This window comes from Dreissena polymorpha, chromosome 2 (assembly GCF_020536995.1).
Source record: "Dreissena polymorpha isolate Duluth1 chromosome 2, UMN_Dpol_1.0, whole genome shotgun sequence".
Classification (NCBI taxonomy): Eukaryota; Metazoa; Mollusca; class Bivalvia; order Myida; family Dreissenidae; genus Dreissena; species Dreissena polymorpha.
Window position 1 is genome coordinate 89,374,758 of NC_068356.1, and position 25,574 is coordinate 89,400,331.

At 36.1% G+C, this 25,574-nt stretch overlaps 3 protein-coding genes and 1 long non-coding RNA gene across 5 annotated transcripts; 3 read left to right on the plus strand and 1 right to left on the minus strand.

Annotated features, from left to right (window-relative positions):
* The first annotated feature begins 2,370 nt into the window (after positions 1–2,370).
* LOC127867994 (uncharacterized) lies at positions 2,371–9,101 on the plus strand. 2 transcript variants are annotated; one of them, XM_052409536.1, is made up of 3 exons: positions 2,371–3,963; positions 6,521–6,701; positions 8,404–9,101. In XM_052409536.1, the coding sequence occupies exons 1-3, from the start codon at positions 2,515–2,517 to the stop codon at positions 8,529–8,531; spliced, it is 1,758 nt and encodes a 585-aa protein (XP_052265496.1). In that variant the 5' UTR covers positions 2,371–2,514; the 3' UTR covers positions 8,532–9,101. The 2 variants fall into 2 exon arrangements, with proteins under 2 accessions (XP_052265496.1, XP_052265497.1); XM_052409537.1 differs by lacking the exon at positions 8,404–9,101 and adding an exon at positions 8,213–8,298.
* A 97-nt stretch (positions 9,102–9,198) lies between these two features.
* Positions 9,199–13,358, plus strand: LOC127867995 (uncharacterized). Its single transcript, XR_008043846.1, has 2 exons — positions 9,199–11,195; positions 11,342–13,358. It is a non-coding gene; the product is annotated as an uncharacterized LOC127867995 (long non-coding RNA).
* Positions 13,359–15,000: 1,642 nt separating this feature from the next.
* Positions 15,001–18,811, minus strand: LOC127867996 (uncharacterized). The gene is made up of 3 exons (XM_052409538.1): positions 18,194–18,811; positions 16,985–17,212; positions 15,001–16,393 (listed from the first exon to the last, which is right to left on the minus strand). The coding sequence occupies exons 1-3, from the start codon at positions 18,323–18,325 to the stop codon at positions 16,241–16,243; spliced, it is 513 nt and encodes a 170-aa protein (XP_052265498.1). The 5' UTR covers positions 18,326–18,811; the 3' UTR covers positions 15,001–16,240.
* Positions 18,812–20,710: 1,899 nt separating this feature from the next.
* On the plus strand, positions 20,711–25,088 carry LOC127865480 (uncharacterized). The gene is made up of 4 exons (XM_052405336.1): positions 20,711–20,913; positions 22,075–22,214; positions 24,128–24,262; positions 24,626–25,088. Exons 2-4 carry the CDS (start codon positions 22,083–22,085, stop codon positions 24,953–24,955), a joined length of 597 nt encoding a protein of 198 aa, XP_052261296.1. The 5' UTR covers positions 20,711–20,913; positions 22,075–22,082; the 3' UTR covers positions 24,956–25,088.
* Positions 25,089–25,574: the final 486 nt, after the last annotated feature.

Consider the following 25,574-nt stretch of genomic DNA (forward strand, 5'->3'; position numbering starts at 1 on the left):
AAGTAAATAAAGAATTTGCTAGTCCGACGGGACCAGTGGTCGTTATAATTTAACTACCTAGAAAAATGCCTTTAAATCCGTTATTTCTGTAGAGTTACCACCAAACTTTTACAATAACATTAATGTTTCTTTACGTTTAAATGACAAAGAGCGAGAAATTCCTATAGTTCCATGTGATACTACATTGTACTGTTCACAAGAGAAGCAACCCTTAACATTTTTCTTTGCCAAGATAACAAGTATATTCTCCTTGTAAAGAATATGCATTTTATGACACCGATACACACCGATCTTACAGACAATTAATGTAGTGACGTCATCTCTATGTATGTTGTTAAAAATATCAGTTCCGTACTGTACATATACATCACTTTGAACATTTTCTGCTTTATGGTGGCAAAACACAAGTTTTTTTTAGGTATTATGGCTTTGTATCAATTTTTAAAAATCAATAATCTCTAGTTTTCTTGTTATTCTAGTCAGTTCTTTTTGTATTGAAATTGCCTACATTTATGATAACATGTATTTTGAATGATTAAAGTTTATGATTTAAACATTTTGTATTATTTCATTATTTTGCAAAGTACTGAGCAGAATAAGATATAATGATCAGGACGAATTACTTTTTGGTCAGGACAAGTGAAATTTTGGTCTACTTGTCCGACCGGGCAAGTGGCTTCAAAAGTTAATGTCAAGCCTTGAGTACACTGCACTTTCGATAAATCTTCCAACTTTTTAGTTGAATCACAGATCTATTAATCATCTAAGATTGGAAACATCAATGCAAGACTGCAGGAGATTTTGGGTTATCTTGCCACTCGGTTATCTGGCGTTTTCACGAGAGACTTGAGGGTGTTTGTCTGCTTGTTTCCAATAAGCATGATTATGATGGCGCACAGAACAATCGAAAACAAAATAATGAAATATAAAATACAGTTTTGATATTTCAATATTTATTTTAGCTTTAATAAATTAAAGTGATTAAGTGATGATATAGGAATATTTAATCATAGATTTATAAAATATTTGCCTGAACCAATACTAAGCAACATTTTTTTAAGATTAACGTTAAAGGCAGAGTTAGCTTTATTAAAGTACAGTGTACACCATTTAGCAGTTGTCTTTGCCTAAATCTTTTTTTTGTTATGAAATTCAATACTTAAGGTCAAATAATTAAGGGGATGAACAAGATTCAGACTATAGTTAAATTGTGATTTAACTTAAAGGGGCCTTTTCACAGATTTTGGCATTTTTTAACTTATTCATTAAATGCTTTATATTGATAAATGTAAACATTGGATCGTAAAAGCTCCAGTAAAAAATCAAGAATAAAATTAAAAAAAGGAAAAGAACATTGCCCGCAGCAGGTTTCGAACCAGTAACCCCTGGAGTCCTGCCAGAGTCCTGAAGTAAAAACGCTTTAGCCTACTGAGCTATTCCGCCGAGTACACATACTGTATGTATTTTATACCTTATTTAAGCAATCTTCGTAGTTATACAAAATTTAACGACAAAAACAGAACTCTCCAAATTATTCAATCGTTTCGCGTTGCAACGCTTTATAATTTTTAGGTTTTATAATCGTCAAAAGATGCATATAATGGCTATATTAAAGTATGGTAAATGTTCAGTATTACTGTTTCCTCACAAATATCATAACTGACACGAAAATTTGCGAATCTGAAACAACTTTTTTCAATTTTGTCAATTTACCAAAGCGTGAAAAGATCCCTTTAAATAGGTCAGATAAATTTATTGTAAAATTGCATCCTTTTCTGGAATCTAGCAAGATGTATCAGAGGGACTTTATCAGCAAGAAACAGCAAGGAATCAAAGATATGGACTTATTTACTATCCATATATACATAACTACTAGTTCATACATCGCTAATTGATAAACATAAATTAATGGTAAATGAGCATATAGTAAGGAAACAATGGAATTTTTTTTCTTGAAGTTATTCATAAGGGACTTGTTATATTGTTATAGAATCATAATGCGGATTTTTTCAGGTTTTCAACAAAAACACACTGAGACGAACAACAAGCATGCAGATTGTCATCAGGTGCTTCGCAGAAGTTTGATGTTTCTGTTTCGTCTGGCGTCTATTTGGGCTGATCATTTCTACCACGCTCTTATTATTTCATCGTCTGCTACAGCTTTTTATGCTGCTCATCGCAGAGATTTGCATTAAAACAAGATACAATGTCAAGCATTGTAAATAGTAGTGGCTTTTTCTCAAAGGTTTTATTATTTTTCTTTAAGTTTGCATGGAACATTCATGGATATTTTCCATACTTCCACCTTGCAACATTGCTTTTGTTTAATGTGCGTATCAGAATCAATATAGACATAAACCTGTTTCAGTAAGCGACTTCACACTGGTGTAACTATGATTATAACTGAAGACATGTAAGAGAAACTGTGAAGTTATGTAGCATGAGATTTTCTTCTATCCTTTATCAGTTATAATTCCGTCCATTAATTACATAAAGGATCGTAAAATATAAGAAATGAGCCGCGGACCCAGAGATTTACGTGACCTGATTTGTGTTTCGCGACTTACATTTCGAAAAAGTGATGACGAAGTGTCCAGTGACGATGATAAATTTAACGGTGACTGGAATGAAATCTCAGTGGGTAGCTCTGGGTCATGTGACAGTCGCCAGGATTTGGCATCAGCAAATCAAACAAAAGCTCAGTCCCCCGATTCTGGATGCATAACAAATGGTGGGTCGCCGTTAGATTCTGGCAGTGTAAAAGACACAGAGTTAAAATTAGACTTGTCATCATTGCATAAAAATAAGAAAAAAGCAAAAAAGAAGAAAAAGAAAGTAATGGTTATAGGCCCTGCTAAAATTCCATTTCCTAAGGCACCACCATTACCGCCAGTGAAATCTGGTTCATCAGAGAGTGGCCTCCAAAGAGAAACATTTTTGGTTCCAGCACCACCACCTGCTGATTGTAAGCTCAAACAAACTGTGCACATCGCTCGGTACGTTGGTTCCAAACCAGTGCAATCAGAGTCTCAGAAAACAGGTAAATTGAGGGAACCAAGTTCAAAACATGAAGGGAAAGCAGAACAGAAAACAAGTACACTAAAAGAATCAAATGAAAAAACTGAAGATAAAGCAGATTTGTTTGATGTGGAATCTGAGCCTGTGCGAGCCAAAACTCCAGTTGTAACCACTTCAAGGGTAAAAGCTAGCGATGCAGAATCTGGAAATTATGATGAGATGTTGAGTTTTATGGACGCTACTGTGGTATCGAGCTGGTTAACTAAAGCTAACAAAAGTGTTTCCGAGATTGCTTCCTATATAACTGCCGATGATCATTTTGTGCAGTTCGCTCATTTTTGGCTCTCAGATTTCCCGGATTCACAGAAACGTGAGATCTTTGAGCTGGAGATTGAGATATTAAGAGAGGAAATAGGTTTTGCCTTCGCAGTGGGCAGAGAAGAGGGCAAAGTTTCTCAAAGAGACATCTCAAACCTAATTGGTGCTATATTTAGAGAATATCCGGTAAAACTCTTGAGTTCGCGAGGGACATTCCTGTTCTTGGACTACTTGGACATTGTCACTTCAGGGCGGACGGAAAAATACAAGCAGCTCCTCTCTGACGTTAAATGCTCAACTAAAAACAGGCAATACGCTCAATGGCTGCTTGCAACACGCTCGTTTGCCTTAGTCAGTATTTGGTGCGCAATAGTAAATTTCTATAGAAACCTACTCGGACGTCATGGCAACTCAAAATGCCGTGTGCCAGAGGTTCCGTCCAGCTACAGGACTGTGTATGAGAGAAGGCTGTTCCAGGGTTTCCGGCGAGGGTTTGTGGATGTTGTTCATTACCTTCACATCGGGAAATATGTTGATCTCCACATGGTGGACAGCCATGAGAGGACACTGATCTTCACTGCTGTGATGCATAATCAGCCGAAAATCCTGCAGTATCTTGTCCTCAAGGTTTGATGCTCTTTCTGCTTTTCTTGGCCTGGCTGCTCAAAACTTTAATGGCCAGTTTAGGTAACAGCTGCTTATTTTTTGCGATCAATTATTTATGTGCGTTAGTGTTGACCCTTAACCCATTTATGCCTAGTGGACTCTCCCATCCTTCTAAATTGGATGAATTTATTTCCAAAATAAGGGATGCCTAGTACATGTATATTTATTTCTATATTTAGAATATGTCTAACAGAAATTCCTTTAAGCAAACAGTGCAGACCCTGATGAGATGCCGCATCATGCTGCGTCTCATCTGGGTCTACGCTGTTTGCCAAAGCCTTTTTCTAGACGCTAGGCATAAATTGCTTAAATATATTTATAAATTGTAAACAAATTTATTTGCAGAAATAATTTGAAAAATGTTTGATAAAAACATTCCTTTTAAAATAAGTTTTGTTTAGTTTTGAAGTAACCAGACTTGAACCAGTCTTTTTCCTGGCACATCTACAGGTCCGTTAAACCAACATACAATTTATTTCCAAAGCAAAATGTAAAAAATAATTACAGAATTGAAAATAACAAAACAATTTCCCTAAAAAAATGTTTTTTTAAATACATGTAGAAATTATTTAATACACGTCTAGTATTTATTATATCTCAATTGTATTTCAATTACATCTAACAAGATATATAAATATAATTAATATGATTTTGGTTTTCTTATTTAAAAAAAGAGTTATTATACCCCCATAACCATTATACCCCCATTACCAATTTACCATTGGTAATGGGGGCTATATAGGAGTCACTTTGTCGGTCAGTCGGTCGGTCTGTCCCGAAATTTCATCAGATCTTCACCAAACTTGGTCACAAGTTGTATCTGGATGATGTATAGGTCAAGTTTGAATATGGGTCATGCCGGGTCAAAAACTAGGTCACGGGGTCACTTAGTGTGTTTTTAACCGAAAGTTTGTCCGGACCATAACTATGTCATTTATCGTTAGATTTTAAAATAACTTGGTACATTTGTTCATCATCATGGGACGGTGTGTCGCGTGAAAAAAGTACGTCGATATCTTCAAGGTCAAGGTCACACTTGGAGTTCAAGGGTCAAATGCTTGTCCGGGCCATAACTTTATCATTTATTGTGGGATTTTAAAATCATGTGGCAAATTTGTTCACCATCATGGGACGGTGTGTTGCGCGAAAGAATTACGTCAATATCTCGAAGGTCAAGGTCACACTTTGAGTTCAAAGATTAAAAATGAACATAAATGAGCTTGTCTGGGCAATAACTATGTCGTTCATTGTGAGATTTTAAAATCATTTGGCACAATTGTTCACCATCATTGGACGGTGTGTCGCGCGAAAGAATTACGTTGATATCTCCAAGGTCAAGGTCACACTTTGAGTTCAAAGGTCAAAAATGGCCATAAATGAGCTTGTCCGGGCCATAACTATGTAATTCATTGTAAGATTTTAAAATCACTTGACATATTTGTTCACCATCATTGGGCGGTGTGTCGCGCGAAAGAATTACGTCGATATCTCCAAGGTCAAGGTCACACTTTGAGTTAAAAGGTAAAAAATGGCCATAAATGAGCTTGTCCGGGTCATAACTATGTTGTTCATTGTGAGATTTTAAAATCATTTGGCACATTTGTTCACCATTATTGGACGGTGTGTCGCGCGAAAGAATTACGTCGATATCTGCAACGTCAAAGTTACACTGAGTTCAAAGCTCAAAAATGGCCATAAATAATCTTGTCCGGGCCATAACTATGTCATTTATTGTGAGATTTTAAAAATACCTGGTACATTTGTTCACAATCATTGGACGATGTGTCATGCGAAAGAATTATGTCGATAACTCTTAAGGTTTAGGTCACACTCGGAGTTCAAAAGTAAAAAAATTGCCATAAATTTTGACGGCATGTCATGCGAAAGAATTCAAGAGTTCAAAGGTCGAAATGGCCATAAATGATAATGGCATTATAATTCTTAAAAATTGCCATAAATTTGATTCTCTTGTTTTGTGAGACAGCATGCAAAATAGTCTGTGTCAATACGGCACATGGGGGTATACGTCACGTCTGTGACAAAGCTCTAGTTTAAATTTAGTTTTCCTAAGTCAGTGGACATTTCACAGAAAAAAACCTATTCCCAAAATTGCATTTTTTCCTTTAATTGCCAGGAAAAGGCCTATGAACTGGACGTTAAAGGTTTAAGCAACTGGGCTCTGAACAATTAATTGTCATGAAATTTGCATCAATAACATACATGTATATCCTTTTTTAACACTTATTGATATTTTTACAAGAATTATGAGGCATGCTATTTCTTCGGACATCAATATTGTTAAAATTATGTATTTGTATACATTGTTTATGAGTCTTGCATGACATATTGCAATTTCTTCTATGAGTTAAACTCAAAAGAGTGTTTCTAAAAAAAAGTATAACATCAACAGGAGACAGAATTTTCCACCAAATATTATAGCTATCATCACATGGAACTGATCATATTGTTTTGACCATATGGCATTCTATCATGTTTAATGCATTATTAAATTTTGCAGGTAAAACCGCCCATTAACATCAACCATGTATCTGACACCGGTAACACAGCATTGCATGCGGCAGTCAACAGTGGTAACACTCAGCTAGTCAGCATCTTACTCAAGGGGCATGCAATCGACGTGAATTGCCTCAACTCACAGTGCGAAAATGCCACACCACTTCACCTTGCTGTCATGCATGGTAAATAATTATGTGATTACTACCATGCTGTTTTCTGGATATTCTTTAACTAGGAAAATATTTGTTTTTTCTGGTAAAGTAATACAAATAGTATATGTTAAAATTTAATAAAGAGAAATTTTGAAGAAAAAAAAAGTGACTATTCAAGCATACATTAAGTTTTCCATTTGTTTCAATGAATTTTGTTGGCTCTCTTGAGAACGTTGTGCTCATGGGAAGCTTTTAGGACACCTTGTTGTCCTCAGTCCTTGTTATCGTTTTCCTCTTATAACTTTGTGCAAATCATGTGCCTTCGGTCAAAACTAACCACGCCTATGTGACATGATTTATATAGATATGGTAAATGATGTTAAAAATCTTATTATCTGAAAACTCAAGGGTCTGGGGTTTAATATTTGGTATGGGACATCAACATCGTATGGTAGTATTGAACTCAATTTGTACAATTCATGCACCTGGGGTAAGAATTGGCACCATGTAAGGATTTTCTTAAAACAAATATATTCAAGTATATACTGTTTCAGACCGCATGATGTCTGTGTCATACAGAGTAAAAACATAGATCAAAACTACATTTATTACACAAACATCACAAAGTCTACACATAACGTTTTAGTTTCTACAGGTTTGAGGTGAGCAGCTTAAGACCTTTATTCCCTCTTGTTAATATGTGGTGCGCAGTGAGAGCTTTTTTTTTAAGACCAAGGGATAAAGAATTGGCATTGTCTGTCCGTCTGTCTGTGCGTCCGTTCATCCATATGTTACAAATTTTATTTTGGGCGTGGGAAATCATTTATTAAAAGTTGCTGGTGTTTTTATTGAAATGGTAAAAAAATAGTAAAATGTATGCGGTCATAAACTAGTCATATTAACATGCTCCAATTTTAAATCAATTGAGAATGTTAAAAAAATTGTTTCTTAAAGATCTAATTAAGCTTTTAAGTTCTACTCAAAGTTCACAGTACCATTTCATTACATTTATTATAACCATGGTATTCATTTTTTAAATAAACTTCCCGACCCCCTTAACAAAGTAAAGGGGTAAAATAGCAGTGCTGTTAATGTATGTCCAATTGTTTGTTGGTTTGTAGACACAAAATTGTCTGCAGGCATTCTGCAACACTTTTCAAAGTACACCATTCAAACATGCAGGCATTGTTCCTTGTGGTATCAAATTCTTCATGTGCAATTTCTTATTTCCTACATTAAACATTACAAAAGTTATCCCCCTTTTCCAACTAAGACTTTCTATTACTTCATGATTATTCATCTACACACTTAACGATGATTATTTTATACCCCCTGTAATTAAGTAATGGGGAGTTTGCTGAATTTACATTGGACATATATCTGTCTGTCCCTCTGTCTGTCTGTCTGTCCTCTGCACCAAACTTGTCTGAAGGTGTTGTCCTACACTTAACAACATACATGGAAGTCCTGTGTGTTCATCCTGCGTTAAAAGTCTCATACAAAAACAATGACAAGCTATTTATTTTCACCCATGTATTAAGGTCAAAAGGAGATAGTGGAACTTCTTTTGAGCCTCATGGAAAAACTGGGCTTAATGCATGCATGTGTGTAAAGTGTCATCCCAAATTGGCGGTTGCAGTCCACACAGGCGTATAAGGGATGAGACTTAACGCACAAGCATTAAGCCCAGTTTCCCCAGCACAAGGCTCACCTATGTATTCCACATATTTAGGTCAAAAGGAGCTAGTGGAACTACTTTTGAAGGCGGGGGCTGACAAGTCACTCAGAATGGGAGACCTGACTCCAGTCGACATTGCCAGGGACTTTGAACACCCAAGCATTTATTCCTTGCTGGTGTAAAATCCTACCTGTGTGGGCAGTCCTGTGGTGTAGCAGCCATGTCATTAGTTTGCTTGCATCAGAGTATGATCTTTAATGAGCCTGCTTTTGGACTTAATGCATGTGTGTAAATAGAGAATATTATGTGAGTTTTGGATAAAGATCAAGTTTATCATGCATGGCAAACTCTCATAATATTCTATTTATCCTATTATTTCCACTATTATTTCAATTAATAATTATCAAATCTGGCATTTTTTGAAGATTTTTTAATTGTTCTACCGTTGTTGACAAAAACAGAATCTCCTATTTTTGGAAAAACCCAAATGTGATTTAAAAATAGCGATAGTATAGCACACTGCGCATGCCTATCTGGGATGACACTTTACACACATGTCCATTTTTGTTTAAGAACAAGCCTCTTAAATATTTTGTGTATCGATATCTGTGAATCATGTTATGTCAGTGTGTGTGTGTGTGAGTATAAGCATGATCTAGAAAAAGTTCATTCTGAAATTCATAATAGAAACTTATGAACCTGAAAAGTGTGTGCACTTTTCTTAACCCTTTCAGCGCTGGAGCCGAATTTTAAAGGCCTTTGCAAACAGTTTGGATCCAGATGAGACGCCACAGAACGTGGCGTCTCATCTGGATCCAAACTGTTTGCTATTCTGATAGTATTCTTTGAAAAAAAATGAAGAAAATGCTTATTTTAGAAATTCAGCAGACGACATTTTAGCAGAAGACAAATTACCCAGCATGCAAAGGGTTAACAATTCATGATAGAAAGTCAGTTGTTTTGGGATGATTTTAAAGCTTGTTTACAAAAATCCATAATTCATTAGTGATTGCTTACTGTAATAAGCAATTGAACACACAATGAACAACTTTAGGATGTTGAAAGGCTTGAGACATAGAGCAAATACTTGTAACTGGTCCTAAGATTTTTACTTTGTTCAAATGCAGTTTAATGGCTTGTTAAAGTTAAACAATGGCTCACATGCATGGATTTTACTAATAAGGACTTGGTACAGAACCAACCCTGAGACAACTTGCCCTTTTGTGATAATTCAACAAACAGTGTATGCGTTTTGTCTTCATATGCAAATTTATAAATTATGCATTTGTGAGTGCTTTTGAATAATTTTATTGCAAGGCAGTGATTTCTAAATACACTGTGAACATATGTACCTGTAGGTGTACACTTGATTTAAACTTAAGACTAACAGATTATGTCATGTTTCAAGTTTGTCATTAGATGCTTAAATTTGATAAATGTAAACATTTAACTAAAAAGCTCCAGTATTAAACAAGAGAAAAATTAATGCAAGAAAATAGGTAATCCACAACTGGACTCCACCACTGATCCTTGGAGTTAAAGTCCAGCGCTTAAACCATTCAGCCATGTTTACTGAGATAATTTGTTACGTATTTTATACTATGTATGAACAATCCTCTTAATGTCACAATATATGACCATATGTATATGTGTGTAACGACAGAAGTCTCCAAATTATTAAATCATTTTAGGTTTGTAATGCTTTATAATTGTCAGGGTTTTTTTATCGTCAAAAGATGCATATAATGGATATTTATGAGCATGGTAAATGATCAGTATTACTGTTTCCTAAAAAATTAGCATAACTACAATGAAAATTTGCAAATCTTGAAATAATTATTTTCATTTTTTTTTCAATTTACCAAAACATGTAAAGATTCTTTTAATATTACAGCTGCTCTCAGCAAATAAAGATTTTGGTTAGGCAGTAAGAAATTCTTTAATCTTATCGTCTGTATGTTTTTTTTTAGGTGTTGATGTGTCAACAATGATGTTAATCTAAAACTGATTAGCATTTCATGGAAATGAAATTGTTTGCATATCACTTTTTGCATTGATTCTGTTACAATATTTTTGAATAGAGTACAAGTACAAAAAAACAATGCATTGTCTCTCTAAAGTGGAGCTATCCTACTCACCCCAGCGTCGGCGTTAGCGTTCCCGTTAGCGTTAGCGTCCAAGTATTTCCTATGTCCCTTGACATATTGCTTTCATATTTTGCATACTTCTTTACCAACATGACCCCAACCTATAAACAAGAGCAGACAACTGTATCAAGCATTTTATAAGAATTATGGCCCTTTTTCCACTTATAATATACATATTATTGATAACTCTATGTTAAAGTTTACGTACCACCCCAAATATTTCCTATATCCCTTGGCATATTGCTTTCATACCTTGCAAAACTTCTTTACCAACATAACCCCAATCTATAAACAAGAGCAGACGACTTTATCAAGCATTTTGTAAGAAATATGGCCCTTTTTATGTCCCCCACTATAGTAGTGGGGGACATATTGTTTTTGCCCTGTCTGTTGGTCTGTTGGTTGGTTGGTTGGTCTGTTGGTTGGTTTGCGCCAACTTTAACATTTGCAATAACTTTTGCAATATTGAAAATAGCAACTTGATATTTGGCATGCATATGTATCTCATGGAGCTGCACATTTTGAGTGATGAAAAGTCAAGGTTAAGGTCATCCTTCAAGGTCATAGGTCAAATATATGGGTCAAAATCGCTCATTTAATGTACACTTTTGCAGTATTTCAATATTCAAATAGCAACTTGATATTTGGCATGCATGTGTATCTCATGGAGCTGCACATTTTGAGTGGTGAAAGGTCAAGGTCAAGGTCATCCTTCAAGGTCAGAGGTCAAAATTATGTGGACAAAATCGCTCATTTTATGAGTACTTTTGCAATATTGAAGATAGCAACTTGATATTTGGCATGCATGTGTATCTCATGGAGCTGCACATTTCGATTGGTGAAAGGTCAAGGTCATCCTTCAATGTCAGAGGTCAAATATATGTGGCCCAAATCGCTTATTTTATGAATACTTTTGCAATATTGAAGATAGCAACTTGATATTTGGCATGCATGTGTATCTCATGGAGCTGCACATTTTAAGTGGTGAAAGATCAAGGTCATCCTTCAAGGTCAAATATATGGGTCAAAATTGCTCATGTAATGTCACTTCTGCAATATTGAAGCTAGCAATTTTATATTTGAAATGCATGTGTATCTCATGGAGCTGCACATTTTGAGTGGTGAAAGGTCAAGGTCATCCTTCAAGGTCAAACGTCATATAGGGGGACATTGTGTTTCACAAACACATCTTGTTTCACTCAGAATATGCATATTATTGATAAATCTATGTTAAAGTTTCCGTACCACCTCAAATATTTCCTAGGTCCTTTGACATATTGCTTTCATATTTTGCATACTTCTTTACCAACATGACCCCAATGTGTAAACAAGAGCAGACAACTGTATCAAGCATTTTGACAGAATTATGGCCCCTTTTTTATACTTAGATAATTGAACATTTGGTTAAGTTTTGTGTTTTGGTCCATTTTACTCCTAAAGTATCGTAGCTATTGCTTTTTAGACTTGGAAAACTCGCTAACTGTCGTAAGGAGACTGTACAGGGCAAGTTGCATAACCCTGGTTGGTTTTTTAACGAAATTATGGCCCTTTTTTGTCTTTCTAACTTTGAATATCTTGTTAAATTTTGTGTTTAGATCCACTTTTCTTTTAAAGAATCAATGCTATTGCTTTCAAACTTCTAATACTTTCTTTGTATCATGATGTTACTGTACCTTGCAAGTTGAATTTGACCTTGACCTTTGAATGACCTTGACTCTCAAGGTCAAATTAATAAATTTTGCTTAAATTGCCATAACTTCTTTATTTATGATCATATTTGAATCATACTTTGACAAAACAACACTTACCTGACATACCACTATGGACTCCACCCATACCATCCCCCAAGCCCCACCCCAGAACCCCCCCCCCCAAAAAAAAAAAATTTTTTTTTTTTAAATATCATTATTAAATGACCACACACCCACATTATACCCCCTCTCCATGATGGCTTACGTTATACTGTCAAGCACTCGAATAGTCGAGCGCGCTGTCCTCTGACAGCTCTTGTTTTAATTCCCCATACATGTATTTTCTTTTTAAATTCCCTGAGAAATTCAAGGTGATGGGTCACATGAGGTAAAATAAACTAGGTCATTATTTCGAAAATTGTTCCTGGTCGGTTGATTAACATGGCCAATATAAAGTGAAACCTTGGTAACACTCAAAGTTGCATCTTTCTTACAATATGCATCAAACTTATATGGATCATTTGTTCTAATGAAATTGTCACAGTTCAAAATAGTTTTGGTCTTGAAACACCTGGCTTTCAGAGGACGGCACAGTTTAAGGTATATGGCTATAGTCATCGTCGGATACCCACGACTAATTAATTCCGTTACTCTCCAGCATTAGAGTAACGGAATGAATTAGTCGTGCTGTAACCGACGATGGGCTATAGTAAAATGTTGTGAACACTCTATAAGTCTATCTTAGCTAAGTCATAGTTTTTTCAGGACATTTTTTTCTCATGCAAGGGGGGGAAGTTCTAAAATGGTTGCATTTCTTTGAAAAAGAGCTGTTGCAGATGGGCTTACAGTTGCCCTTATCTCTCACCATTTCATCCTGTTGTTTGTTTATTAATGTTTTAACTTATGGTGTGTAAGCAATCAAGTGTGAATATACATTATATCAGAAACAAATTCCTTTGAGACATTATTTATTTGTGTTATGTATGTTTGTTTATCTCGGAATGTTATTTTATGCAACATTGTGCTTGATGAACTTACTTATTCATTAATGAATTAAAATGTGTCTTAAGCTTAGGATTTTTAAGTTATTTATTGCAGATATTTATATGCTTTGGTGTGTTTTTCTGTTACAAGAAATAATATTCTATTGAAAATAAAAGGAAAGTGTCTCCTTGATTGTTATAGTTAGTTAGTAGTGTTTCTCAGAATGTCCGTTGGCGATCAATTAACATTGATATTGTCAAAATGTGTTGCAAGCCTTTTATATAAAACACACAATGTGCTGTTGATGTTTATTTGTAAAGATTACTGGATCGTTTTACCCGCGTCATGCGAAAATTGGTCTTATTGCATGGGCGTCAAGGTAGCTCCAGACCAGCCTGCGCACTTGCAAAGTCTGATGAGGAGCTACGTTATGCACTACACAGTCACGTAACGTTTCGTTGTCTAATTAGCGGACAGAGTAGCTCCTAACCAGACTGCACGATCGTGCAGGCTTGTCTGTAACTACACTGGCCGCATATGGCATAATACCCGTTTTCGCATGACGCGGGTCTTAAACTAAGGTACAATATGCACGCGATCGTCATTAAGAAGGTTCAAACGAGTTATACTGTTTTTCACACTTAAAGGTATAGTAACTCAAGTTTTAAAGAAATTATTTTAATCAATAAAAACTTATCCTAACTTAAGATAATCGTTTAAACGCGAATTAAACTATATGCAATTTAATTAAACTTTTCCGTTAACATAAAGTTTATTTATATAGCTGTTGATGAAAGAAGTGTTAGCGGAATGTACCGGTTACCAAACTCATCACGATGTGCAATTTGCGGTAGGTCGAGTTAACTGAAACACCCCACAAAGGGAAGGCATTAAGCAATTCAACTGTCCGTCTGTCTTCACGTCCGTATAGTTATCGTTTACCTTTTATTTAACATATACACGCTTATGCATGCACAAACATCGGCTCATTCCGATCTAATGGATGATTTTGCTTTATTTAAAGAGATACGGCCAATTCCATAGGGTGGCGATAAGAAAAGGTGGCGCAAATGCACATTAATAGCTATTTTAAAGTGAGATACTTTAACTAACTGTTAAGACGTATTATGTTTACAGGACTTATATTTGTATTTGTATGTTTACTTCTTAAATTGTTAAATCTATCAGCACATTTTAGTCGCGTACGTTTTTAAATAAAACAAGATGTTATCTAATATTAATAATGCCTTGATGAATTTAACCGTTCCGCTTTGTACGAAAGGAACATTTATAATTGAGTATAATAAAAAAAGTTAATGGAAAAATATTTAGATATCTTAATTGTTGAAGTTGATAGTGGGGAAAAACGTATATGGGCTTAATTAAGATTCGATTCTTATATTTATTTCGTTTATAAAAATTGTTGTAGATTAACTATTTTCATGATTTTGAGCATTTATTGATTATTACATAATGTTGGTATATAACGTGCCATGTGTTTTATTCAGGTTGCTGACTTATCGAGTTGACAATTAATATATTAACACAAATTCTTTTTTTTATATAGAATGTGTATGTTTTTATAGAATGTGTATGTGTTCTGTATAGATTTAAGCTTACGTATTTACGTTGAAACATTTAAAGTAAATATAAAAATAACATTATATATCAAATGTACGTACATCGGTGATGTCATTGCCATACGACTGTTAAGGTCAATGTCCACTTTTCGGCCAAAGCTCAAATAAAGTGATAATACAGTTTGTATAATTGCATACACAGTACACGAAAAAAAAACAGTTGTGCGCATATATGCGGTTTATTTCTATAACAATATAGATATATGTACAGCAATAATAAGCACAAAACATCAACAATAAAATATCTACAGCCATAATAAGCACAAAAACATCAACAATAAAATATCTACAGCCATAATAAGCACACAAATATCAACAATGATACTTCGCTTTCTTAGAAAACGGCTCTTAATGCATGTGCGTAGAGTGTCGTCCCAGACAAGCCTGTGCAGTATGCACGGGCTCATCAGAGATTATACTTTCCGCCCATTAAGAATTTTAAAAATGAGACTTCCTTTTAATTGAAATATTTCATAAAAGCGAAAATCGTTGTCCCTGATTAGTCTGTGTGGACTGCACAGGCTGATGTCGGCTGCGTACTACGCATATGCATGTGGCCCAGTTTTATTAGAACAAGGCTCGTGTATCGGAAAAATCATATTTCACTTGTTCCCGATTACCAAAGATTCTTCAGGAGATATATGTGTTCTTTATCGTAAAAATAATTCTTCAAAAGATGTTATTAACGTTTAGAAATATTTCTTTTTATTTAACGATAGTAATGCTTGCTGGTTTTAAGAAGTGTCCGCTGTCTATAGGCCAATGGACAACGATTTTTAGTTTGGTTCCGTAGCGATTACATTATTGCGTTAGCTTGGTAAAAGATCGACCATTGGTTGTTTGTATTTGACCTTTAACAACGTTATATTTGACCTCCGTCTATGGACATTAAGGGGGCGTTATTCGGCAAAATTTTCCATCACATCATTTCCCAATTATTGTGAAGGCATGTCGAGAGGATCGCCAAAAATGTGTAGATTGCAGTATTATCTTATTATAGAAGCTTTTATTTTCATTTATAATTAATATCTGAAAAATAAGTATAAATACATCAAATACAGATGTTTAAGTATTTTCCATACTGTCATTGACATGCTCATTTAAATACATTTGATAAAATTAATATAGAATCATGTTTTCTAGACCGTTATGCTCATCGGGATTTTCATTCAAGTAAACATCGTTAGAAACAACGAAACTCTTACTTTAAGCATCAGCTGGAAAGAACCTAGTTTATTCACCTGTTTGTCTTTTATTTAGGACAAGTGACCAAATTGAATATTTAATATATAAATAACAAAACTCCCGTGACGTAACCAGAAGAAAAAAACTTCAGCAATCCGCTAGAAAAAAAATCAATTCAGTTAAAATGTATTTCCCACAGGGTTGCACAAATATTGCTCTGCAGCGACCTAACTTCCGGTTGCAGTTACCCCTCCGGCTCCGCTTCCTGCGTCCTCGCGGCCCGTTGGTTCATGCGAGCCTCGCAATGCGGCGCGAACGAGAAGTGCTGCCCGCTCTGACAAATGTAGGGGCGATGGCGGCCAGCCAGGCGCGTGCACCGGCCGCCCCTTATCTGCGTCTTGAAAAGAGACAATACGAATACATTATAATTGAGCATTGATCCGGAAAACATGGGCTCAATAAATGTGCATGAAGTGTCGTCTCATATTAGCCTGTTCGGACTGCACAGGCTAGTCTGGGATGACACTTTACGCTCGTGCATTATGCTTCGTTATCCTAGAGTGCAGTGTGTTGACCATTATAATAATTGCGCTGTTATTGGAGCGTTTACTGTAACTCCTTTTTACATATGGTTTATACGAACTTCGTTTCGTGATCTTTCTCTTTTGATTTGTATTCAAAACTTACCGGCATTCAACTATACCAACGTTAAAAAATTACAGTCAATGTTCGTTTTCTACTTAATTACTTGTGTCAAAATAAAAAAAAATGTCTATAATGACTTTTGTCAATGATTTATAAGACATAATGGGTCGTTATTAACGTTTCAGACGCAGCGCGAACAAACCAATGTGACGTTACATACAAGAACAAACGCTTAAATGAAGTCTTTTTACGGGGAAAACAAGTTATGCCAACATTTACGCTCATGCATTAAACCCCGTATTCCCAGAGCGATGCTAATATAGCATTAACAGGAGCTATTTACCACTTGGACCTCCACCATGCACTCGATATCGGCAGCGGCCGGCACAGTGGGCGCCAGCGAGCTCCACTCACGACCAGCTAGACCTAACTGAAACTCTGGACCGCTGCCACCACCGCCGCCACCCTGGCCTCCCTGGGGCGCCTGCGTCGTCACATCCGGATTTACAGACTGACCGTTAGCGTTGGAGTTGACGGCGCTGAGGTACGCGGATTGAAGATGCTCTGGAAGCTGAAACATCAGCAGCAGGGCTCTTATTCACCAACCCATTCATAGTAAGAATAAAGAATAGATTAAAAACCAAACAAAATACGTTCAGAGTTTGAGAATATTAAATGTCTTTTTTACATGTAGAATGATGTAGATAGAGGTAGTTAATGCCAAATTTGACTAAAAATTAAAGCAAGTCTTGAATATTCCAATTTAAAGAATATTCTTCATTCTTAAACTCTAGTCTAAGAGTTGTTTGGTGAATACGAGTCCAGACGTTATTTACTTCATCGGTTTGCTTTATAAGCAATGGCTAATTTTTAATGTAATTTACCATTTTTCAATAATTAGATTTAGAATTGTACACTCGTGCATTTTCAATGAAAGAAACAGCTAATATGGCATTTTTTTCTAATTATATTATTAATCCGATTTAAAGGCAACGTGTATATTTAAATTCTTTCATGCATCCAATGTCAGTATTTCGTGGCGTTTAAAACCGTAATTTTATTAATAAATATATCTGCATACAAGACTTATTAGAATACCTTTGAGAACTTTCTATTCATTAGGCTATTCGGTTCATAACGACGTCGGCCAACGCAAAAGCAATATATACGTATTTTATACAAGCAAAATAATATGCATACTACTAAAAACATTCTACATTTTGTGTCGTAGTGTCACTGATACGCAAGATACTAAATCGAGTACAGCGGATTTGTTTCAATTATTGTTTAGCACTTATTACAACAAATAAAACCGAATGCCTTCAAACATTGACTGAGAAATCATACCTGAAACAAAAATAATGGTTGGACATTAACTCTTTCTCACTCAGAAGCAAAGTGAAAATGGCTATGTGCAAACAGCATAAAACCAGAACAGCCTGCGAGTCACTCGCAATCAAAATACGTATCTAAGTGGTTAAGAGTTAACTTACAAAATAGCGCTCGACCACTAAAATTTCACCACGCACATCTATATGTGCATCTTACTTACCCTGGCCCCTAACCGCGGCGAGTTTCGTACACGTGGTCGACGTTGGGCGTCGACTTCCCACATAAGAAGCTCTAGCGCGATGAACACCACGATTGGCGCGTGACGCAGAGCGATGGACTTCCGGTAGCGCATGACTGACGGGAGTTTACAGTTATTACCGTTGCTATCAACTGTTGCTACAAGCACAATTGCAACCGAAGCTCTATTTGTTTCTCTCCCGCGAATCCTTAAATCTGTTGATAATACTTTTTTTTTAAATTTCCGAATCTAGATGGTTTCGCAAGTCATGCTAGTCACATGAATTGTACAATGCAGTGTTGGTCCTTTCTTGAAAGACAGTGCGGCGTCATAGACACACAATAAATCATGTATACTCCGTAATGCATTCAACGCGATGCAAGTTTTTCAAATTGTCAACAAGTTCTTCAGTGCTTACGTGTGGCCCGATTTACGTCCACTTTAAGTATAAACTATGCACGTTCATATCTCTATGATCTCTTATCCATTGCCAAACTCTGGCGGCTATCAAGTGATTGGGCACCAACGCGGCACTGAAGATGGTTCTAATCAAAGATTCAAAGCGATAAGTCGTGTGCAGTTGCAGAATATCTCAGCAGTATTGGCGTATTTGCCAAAGCTGCACAGACTTCGGCATCCTATCCAATCATTTAATCATAAAAGGGACGTCGGGGAAAAATGAAAGGCAAACACAAAATCCAGGATTTCCATTTTCTTCGACTTTGGTACACTGGTACTTAAATTGATGTCTGATTCGCGTCTGGATAAGAAAATATAGTTGGACATTGATCATTTTTCATCTATCATTTATTTTTGACAGCGTATTACTATTTGCAATTTCCCAGAATATATTGCCGCCATTGAGCGGCAGCTAATAGTTTGTGACCGCTCGTTTATAATGGGCTATCGGGACTCGAATCTACCGTCGCGGCAGTCAATCGACGATCAGAAACGTCAAAAATGATTTGTGGAGAGTCTGGCGAAACTCTGTCGCCGGATTCATGTCTTATACGCCTGAACTTATGTGTAAGTAAGTTTCCGACTATTGACTTGCTAGATGGGGGAATTTTAATACAATTTGCCGCGACCTATTTCCAATCTCGGACGCCGTTGAGTCATGTTAATGCAAATTCATACACTAGGCGCATCATGACCTCATTTCTTGGCTAGTAATAGTCGAAATACTGAGTCACCCACCAACCCCATATAGAACAAATTGCGTAAAGGAATAAACGGTATTAACTTATTGTAATCAATTTTAAGCGTTCTGTTTATCGTATAAGTCTGTTGGATTTATAAACGAATCCCACATACAATGCCATAGAGAAATAATTTCTCATATATTCATTTAAAAAACGTAACTCGCACATTGACTATATGTGACAATATATTCTGCTTATAGGTGCGTGGCCCTGTCTTCTATCTGAAAGCAAAGGTCACCTTTTAGCAAGGGATATACTTTACAACAAACATCATATTAAATCTACTATACTCGTTAAGTGTAGTCCCAGATTAGACTGTGCAGTTCGAACAGGGTAATCAGGGACGATACTTTATGTTATTATTCGTTTTAAGTAGATCTCTGTTGAGAGAAAATCCGGTTTAAGTGAAAAGTGTCGTCCCTTATTAGCCCCTGTGGACTACATAGGCTTATCTGGGACGAAACTTTACGAACATGCATTAAGCCCGGTTTTCCCACAGTATGACTCACATGCGCTTAAGTCACTGCGACTGTTTACTGAATTCATGTGCAATAAACGTTTCCGAATCAAACTTTTCCGGCGATGTTTTCTTGGTCTTATTATGCCCTTGACAAGTAATCGCAGTGAAGAGGGTTCGAACAGATATTAAAGCTTACTCAACGGTGAACCATGCATTAAAATAATTTTACTTAAACGTTGTAGTCTTGTTTCCCACTAAGTTCAAATGGAGACTGATATGGAATAGCACTTTTTATCTGACGATTGACTTCTCTTTGTAGCGACCGACATCTATTTGTTCCATTTGTTTATAATGGCAATTATTTGGGGGAAACAATTCGTATCACCGTAAAACATTGGCCTTTACTATATTTGTATAACAAACAATGATTGATGATTGCATATATAAGCCTCGTTATGGGAAAAACAGGGTTTAATGCACGACACATTTTGCATGTATGGTATTTTTTGTTTAAAGGAATTTCTTATCGAAATTCGGTTTAGGCGAAATGTACACGCACATGCATTTAGTTCAGTATTGTTCACAAGTTTTATATAACCAGAAATTAAGACACGCCTAAAGAATGCAGCTGAAAAAATCGTTTCTGTGATGATAATTTCTTGCGCATATATTTTTAAGCCTTTTAGATAAACGAATACGAACTATACTAATGAAACAATGCTAGTATAGGCCGGAGCGTGCAACCCGCGCTACCAAACTGGAGCCGACTCATTAATCACGAGTATCGGGCCATAGCGGCCTGTGATTTGACCGTTCCTATAGTTGTGACAAAGTCGACCAGAAATAAGATCTGACAAAAATGCCCATTTCTCATAAACGAGTACGGAACCCAGTGGTTATATCATTCTGTCAATATCACCATCCTTTTGTTCAATAAACTAAACGTAATTGGGGGGTTGCTTCTTCCTTTTTTCTGGTGTTTTCTTTTTGCTTTAGTGATTTGTGTTTGTGTGGCGGATAATTTGAGTGAACACGGAAAGGTAAGACATAAAATACAAATATTTTTGTTTTTATATTTTAAACGGATTTTTGCATGAGCTTTGATGTTTTTGGCACAACGGCCATCGATGAAGTATTTGATGGAAACCTTTTGCACTATATAAGTGTCTTTATATTACAAATCCGAAAGCTATTGGAATCAGAATCAAAACTTTAAAGAACTATTCATACGCGTTTTAAAGAATGTTAAGCTATATATGTTTTTAAGAGAATCCCAAAAATGCAGTTTTCATTTATTTACGGAAGTTTTTGGTTTAATTGTTCATTGGATTACTGTAATGTGTGTAACTTAAAATTAAAAAAACTATTATTTTGAGCAACCAGCTCGAAATAAATATATGGACATAATTGCTAGTGATTGCAATCATTAAAAAATACTAGTATATGAGACGAATCATGCGAAAAAGGGTCTTATGCAATATGCGACAAGCGTAACTACATAAACTAGCCTACGCGTCCCTACAATATGGTCAGAAGCTTATCTGTCCGCTATAAAAACACGCATGATGATGATGATGATGATGATGATGATGATGATGATGATGATGATGATGATGATGATGATGATGATGACGATGACGATGATGATGATGATGATGATGATGATGATGATGATGATGATGATGATGGTGATGATGATGATGATGATGATGATGATGATGGTGATGTTGTTGTTGTTGGTGTTGATTATGATGATGATGATGATGATGATGATGATGATGATGATGATGATGATGATGATGATGATGATGATGATGATGATGATGATGTTGTTGTTGGTGTTGATTATGATGATGATGATGATGATGATGATGATGATGCTGATGATGATGATGATGATGATGATGATGATGATGATGATGATGACGGTCATGATGACGACGACGACGATGACGAAGATGATGATGATGATGATAATTATGATGATGATGATGATGATGATGATGATGATGATGATGATGATGATGATGATGATGATGATGATGATGATGATGATGCTGCTGATGATGATGATGATGATGATGATGATGATGATGATGATGATGATGACGATACGATGACGATGAGGAATGAAATCACTTGAACTCATCCGACGCTTTGTTTTATATGAGCTAAATTAATTCTTTTCACATTATTCACAGTTCTCGCGATGTCTCCCACGTCCATTTTCCTGATCGCCTGCCTGTCCATGTTCCTGTACGCAGCTAACGCCGTGGGCAGGCGGTTCGAGCACGGAACAATTCGCAAGAGAAACGTGGGACGGTCCGGCCGATATTTCCAGGTAACAATTTTGAGAATTGTTCAATTACAGAACGACTGAATAAGGTTTTACATCTAACCTAAACAGCATGATGCTGTACTTAATCAAAGTACTTACAGCACTGGTGTGACGATGCTTTAGAATAGGATTGATATAAAAGCATCTATTTAAGTTTATCTACATCACCACAATTGCGTATGTGGGTACGAAAATTTTGGGTCGGAAAAAATGGGTACGAAAATTTGGGGTACACAAATTATGCCCAAAAAATTGGGTACGAAAAAAGATTTTGTTACGAAAAAAATTTGGGTAGGAAAAAAATTTGGGTACAAAAAAAATTGGGTACGAGCAAAAATTTGGCTACGAACAAAAATTGGGTACGAAAAAAAATGTGCACGAAAAATGTAGGGTACGAACAAGAATTGGGGGAACGGGGAAGTAGTACCCGTGGGGAACTGGGAGGCGGGTTACATTCTCGATCAAATATAACAAGAAATATCTTTAAAAATATATTCGACGTGTTTTTTCTGTACCACTTATCTTAAAAAAACGTTCTGTTACAGTAAAACGTGTGTGGATTATAACATTACGTTTTAGCATATACATTCAAAACTTGACATGCTCTTTTATTACACCATGCACTTTAATTTCACATGTGTATCATACCAAACTTTATATTTCGTTGTCTCCTTTCCTAAGTTAATGATGCTATGTGTACGGACGTACTTTCACATGCCCATGTGCATGAACATATAATTTTTCTCTTTTGATTATTGTTTTTATCTCTAGTTCAATAAGCTTAGGCATGTCTTTTCGTTACGTTCGGCAATAATTTCATGATGATTCCCGAAAGTAGGTATGAGCACATAATCGTAAGAGCACTTGAATATGTGAGTTCGCCCATGAACGCATGGTAAGGTTAACTAAATCTCCGCGATATGACCTAATATGTGTTTAAAACAGCAAACAATATCCAACAAACGAATGAATTATCAAACATAGTATGTGCACTGATGTGGCTCTGTAATTTCTGTTTGAAAAGTTTATTAAATATGCAAAATGAGAAAGCACGCATAAGAGCGAGTTTCACAGATGTAATACGTATGTTGTTCAGAGTTTGTTTACGGCTATTATGCTGTTTATATACCATAGTTGCTACAACGTTTACAAATGGCAGGTTCGAAAGAATTCGTTTTCTTTACACTCATGATCGCGTTGAAAGTTAATTATACACGTTTAAATTCGCAATTTATTTACTGAATCACGACAAATGTCAAATACAATATAGAAAATGCATAGTTGTTTCATTGATCAATAAACCTATAATGGATTGAATATAACTGATTTAAAATAAACGTTTTCAAACTATTATTAAAACTTTTTCCCTAAATATGCTGTCCTATTTATAGCTGAGCTTCCTATACCTTTCTCAATGATAATCAGCGAGGTATGCCGATTAGAAAAATCGAGCTATCTCAATCTGGCTCGGTCTTTTACATAGGTCGCCATTGTGAAGAATTTATTCATGGTATGATAACTTAGACGAGCAGCATCGTCAAAAAGATAACGTACCGATAAATGCTATGTACTGCGTGTTGGATATGGGATTTTTTTCTACTTTTTGAAGAATGGGTTTTTATTTGACATATTTGCAACTGGTTTCAAACGGTGCGCGACTCCCACAAATATTCCATCATTGTATATCAGACACTAATTGAGATCACAAACTTATTTATTTATTTATTAAACTTTAATTATGTAAAAGAAACTGTTTCCACATTTATGTAATAAATTCTACGTTTCACACATTAGTGTAAAAAGTATGATCTTAAATAATATTGTCCAATACGGATATGCAAACGTTGTTTTCGCGACAAGAATGAAAAAAGAGAGAAACATTTTTTCTTGAAACATATGCAATCGTTTTCCTTCAGAGATTGAACAACCCTCGTCGTCAACCCCCGCAATGGAACATAAACGCCGCTTTAACGAACGAATCTGATTGGTCGAGGTTCATACCCGACATACCTACAGGCGACGAAGTCGACTGCTACGTGGAAGTTGAAGTGGTAAGAATGTATGATTGTGCAATGATCAATTATTAAATAATTGCATTTTTGCCGTGCCATAGTGCATATTGTATTCGTTTAGCGACCGGGGGTCATTTGTTCAATCCCCACAGTGGGGGCGTTCTTAAGATATCCCCAAAGGCAACACGAAACAGTTCTAAGGTCACTAGTTTAATCTAAGCTGTGGTACCGTCTTTTCGATCACCAAAAAGTACTGGTTCTACTAAAAAAAGGACTCGAGAGTGACCTAAAATAAAGTTAACAAAATAATTGTTTAAACGACTGTTTTAAGTATGATTTTATGCAGGCGGCGGTATGAATTGCTTCTAAATTTTATATAATACAGTAATCGTTTTTCGACAGGTCCACCGCGTCGGCGGAAGGTGCGTTCGACTGGGAGGGCAGCGGCGCATGGCCGTCTGCCAGTCTGGCATGTATCTGGACGTCCACAGCGACATCTGCAGGGCGCGCATGCGACAAACGCAGACAGAAATTGCAGCGTCGGCGGCTGCAGAGGCAGCAGCGTCCGGTGAGCCATCAGAGCCGGTGGCGTCCTCGAGGGGTTCGTCATCAGGAGTTTCACACCGAGAGCATTTCAGGAACCAACAGAGAATGGCAGAGCTCGTGACGCAAAACGCGCAACCGGAAATGGATTCCAGCGTTCCTGTTGTCAGTGCAGACATCGATGACTGAGTAGCGCTTTGTATTTTCTTTCATGAGATCTGCATTGTCTCGTTTTATCAAAACTTTAGACTGTTGAGCAGCAAATGCAGTTCAGTTATAGTGTTATGATGAAGTAGTTGATTTTAGTGTATTTTCACAAATAAAATAAATGACGTGAATATTATTTTGGTTAAACTTCATGTGTAGTTTTTGTCCACGTCATATCTAAATTATCTCTCTATCTTTTCAGTGGAATGAAAATAAATTCACAAATTTTACAATTGGCCTGTTTCACGATATCAACAGATATTTTAGAATTGTGAATGTTTGCCAAATAATAAGCGAACGCCACCTTTTATTGCACACCCACAAGCGTACCGCGGTAACTATTTCCGTTGTAACCAAAGGCTAAACACAGTTGGAGCCGTAAACACTACTCTATCATTTATTTTAATTACTAATAATGGCCGAACACTGAAATTCGAGTATAATACGAATGCGAATCATTAATCACAGAAATTCAAACAACTGTCCCGATTTGATCGCAGTTTGATTTGATGTTTCAGTATGGAAGGCCAAAACTGCTTTTTGTTGAAAGAAATTACTATGTTTGATTATAAGGCATTTTGTTGAGACGAGCCGGTATTGT

Coding starts and splice junctions, on each gene's coding strand:
- LOC127865480 (XM_052405336.1), top strand. CDS start 22,083: ATGTCTCCCACGTCCATTTTCCTGATCGCCTGCCTGTCCATGTTCCTG. Junction 22,215..24,127: donor GGTCCGGCCGATATTTCCAG/GTAACAATTTTG, acceptor GTTTTCCTTCAG/AGATTGAACAACCCTCGTCG. Junction 24,263..24,625: donor GCTACGTGGAAGTTGAAGTG/GTAAGAATGTAT, acceptor GTTTTTCGACAG/GTCCACCGCGTCGGCGGAAG.
- LOC127867996 (XM_052409538.1), bottom strand. CDS start 18,325: ATGCGCTACCGGAAGTCCATCGCTCTGCGTCACGCGCCAATCGTGGTG. Junction 17,213..18,193: donor CGCCGCGGTTAGGGGCCAGG/GTAAGTAAGATG, acceptor CTGATGTTTCAG/CTTCCAGAGCATCTTCAATC. Junction 16,394..16,984: donor GCATGGTGGAGGTCCAAGTG/GTAAATAGCTCC, acceptor TCTCTTTTCAAG/ACGCAGATAAGGGGCGGCCG.
- LOC127867994 (XM_052409536.1), top strand. CDS start 2,515: ATGAGCCGCGGACCCAGAGATTTACGTGACCTGATTTGTGTTTCGCGA. Junction 3,964..6,520: donor TGCAGTATCTTGTCCTCAAG/GTTTGATGCTCT, acceptor TAAATTTTGCAG/GTAAAACCGCCCATTAACAT. Junction 6,702..8,403: donor TCACCTTGCTGTCATGCATG/GTAAATAATTAT, acceptor CCACATATTTAG/GTCAAAAGGAGCTAGTGGAA.